This window comes from Nycticebus coucang, chromosome 7 (genome assembly GCF_027406575.1).
Source record: "Nycticebus coucang isolate mNycCou1 chromosome 7, mNycCou1.pri, whole genome shotgun sequence".
NCBI classification, from domain to species: Eukaryota; Metazoa; Chordata; class Mammalia; order Primates; family Lorisidae; genus Nycticebus; species Nycticebus coucang.
Window position 1 is genome coordinate 183690 of NC_069786.1, and position 2067 is coordinate 185756.

At 43.3% G+C, this 2067-nt stretch overlaps 1 protein-coding gene across 1 annotated transcript; it reads left to right on the forward strand.

The window, feature by feature from the left end:
- The first annotated feature begins 217 nt into the window (after window positions 1-217).
- LOC128590613 (beta-defensin 103A-like) lies at window positions 218-1593 on the forward strand. Its single transcript, XM_053597958.1, has 2 exons — window positions 218-355; window positions 1281-1593. Exons 1-2 carry the CDS (start codon window positions 298-300, stop codon window positions 1424-1426), a joined length of 204 nt encoding a protein of 67 aa, XP_053453933.1. The 5' UTR covers window positions 218-297; the 3' UTR covers window positions 1427-1593.
- The last annotated feature ends 474 nt before the right edge of the window (window positions 1594-2067 follow it).

Here is a 2067-nt window from a genome sequence, read left to right on the forward strand (position 1 = left end):
AAACCCACAACCAGATTCGACCAGACAGGACAAGCCCCTGGAGCCCAGTGGACACCAGGATGGCCACACTCCCATAGCCTTTGCTTCACCCCTTAGGTTTGTAATTAACTCCTACATGAGTAGGTGTGTTCTGCCTGGCGAGAGACTTATGACTCATCAGGAAATATGTTACATTGTCATCACTGTACTATTACAAGCATTGGAGCCATTGCTTCCTTCTACCTGTGGCTGGGACTTTATAAAGTGAACAAGCACATCTTTCTGTCCAGTCTCAGCTTGTGGTAAAGCCTATCAACTATGAGGACCCTTTACCTCCTGTGTGCGTTGTTCTTCTTGGTTTTGATGCCTGTTCCAGGTAAGATGGGCTGGGGAATAAGAGGGCTGAGAGCACGGACAGACAAGCTGGAGCAGTGCCCTGCACACTCCAGACCAAGCTCAGACCTAGTAGATTCCTTATATGGGAGCTAGGCATCTCCATTTATTTTTTTCTGATAAAAATCATCAAGTCAGCCTTACAACAGACTTCCTAGTCTTTTCTGATTCACTTTTTTTTTATTAAGTCATATAGAGACATCATGAATACATTTATGCCTTTGTGGATTCATTGTGTTGATTGTTTGCACAAATTGAAGTGCTTACATCCTACTAATTAACATAGCTTTCACCTCATTTACTTAATCACAGTGTTAAGACATTTGTGCTCTATACTTGATAGATTTGACTTGTACCCTTGCAATATGCTCCATAGGTGTGGTCCCACCATTAATCCTCCCTCTCTTAAGAGACTGAATATCTCATCACAACTGCCCCTCCCTTTCTTCTCTGTGGCGATACTATCACACTTGTTAATGGGACATGAAGAAAGTGATAACAAAATTAATACCAACATGGAAGATTAATTTAGTCTAGTAACAGAAGTGCAGACTCCCCTGTACTAAGCATAGTGGTGGAGTAATGTAACTGAGCTAAGCAGCCCAGCAAGGTCAGCTTGCGGCTTGGGAGGCTTGAGGACCCTGCAGCCCCCAGCCCTTCCCCTTTCCTGGGGCGAAGATGATGCCACTTCCCCAACACCACTGTGGGGACACAGCTGAGCATGGTCCATAGAAACATTTCCTGTTGGTAGCTTAGTTCTTCCTTTACTTTTCTCTTGATTTTATACAAAAGAAGAAAAGAGCCAAAAAAAAAGGCAAAAGATGAGTTATTTGAGGAATTCCAAAACCCTTGACTTGTTCCAAAACCTTCCTGAAACCTTCCCCTGTGTACTGTGCTTTTCATCCCAGGGTTTGGCGGAATCATAAACACAGTCCAAAGATATTACTGCAGAATACGAGGAGGCCGATGTGCTGTGCTCAGCTGCCTTCCACGCGAGGAGCAGATTGGCCACTGTTCTTCCCGTGGCCGAAAATGCTGCCGAAGAAAGAAATAAAAAATTCCAGAAATGCAAGGAAGATGTTGTGAAGTGTAGAAATGTCTATTTAAAGCTTATAAAAGTAAAATCAAAGTAAATGTTTTTTAAATAAAATGGAAAATTGATTTTTAAAAATCTGGCTATTATAGTAGTTGTGACCAAATACACAACTAAGAAATCCTTAATGACTTGCCTTTTATTCAAATAAGGTAGAATATCTCGGGGAATCTACAAGGGAGCCTAAACTTATTTCCAAAGTGTTATCCATTCTAACTCTCTTCTGCGGATGCTATGCCCTCATGAAATTGAACATCTCATTCTTCTGAAAACTCCCTTTTCCTTCTTGTCACCTGCCTTTGGTCCCCCTGCACAGAATTGCTTGTCTCCAGCACACCTATCTCGAAAGCTGTACTGCGTCCCTCAGAGGCAACCCCAAAGCTTTCAGCAAACTTTATTACTCAGAGAAATGGAGGCCCCAGCTCTTTCCCAATGCTCCCTCTGCTCTGCTCCTCCCCATGCCTCTGCCTCAGCTGACCTCATACCTGGCATATGGTCACTCCCTCAGCTTCTTCTCTAAGCCTTACAAATCCCTCAGGGCCATCTCACATTCTGACACCTGGAAAACACAGCTCAATTTCAGATTTTGATTTGAGGACCTG

What these genes read in the sequence shown, in the direction of transcription:
- LOC128590613 (XM_053597958.1), top strand. Translation starts at nt 298, where the DNA reads ATGAGGACCCTTTACCTCCTGTGTGCGTTGTTCTTCTTGGTTTTGATG. An exon ending in GGTTTTGATGCCTGTTCCAG is followed by an intron (nt 356 to 1,280) that starts GTAAGATGGGCT and finishes TTTTCATCCCAG; the next exon opens with GGTTTGGCGGAATCATAAAC.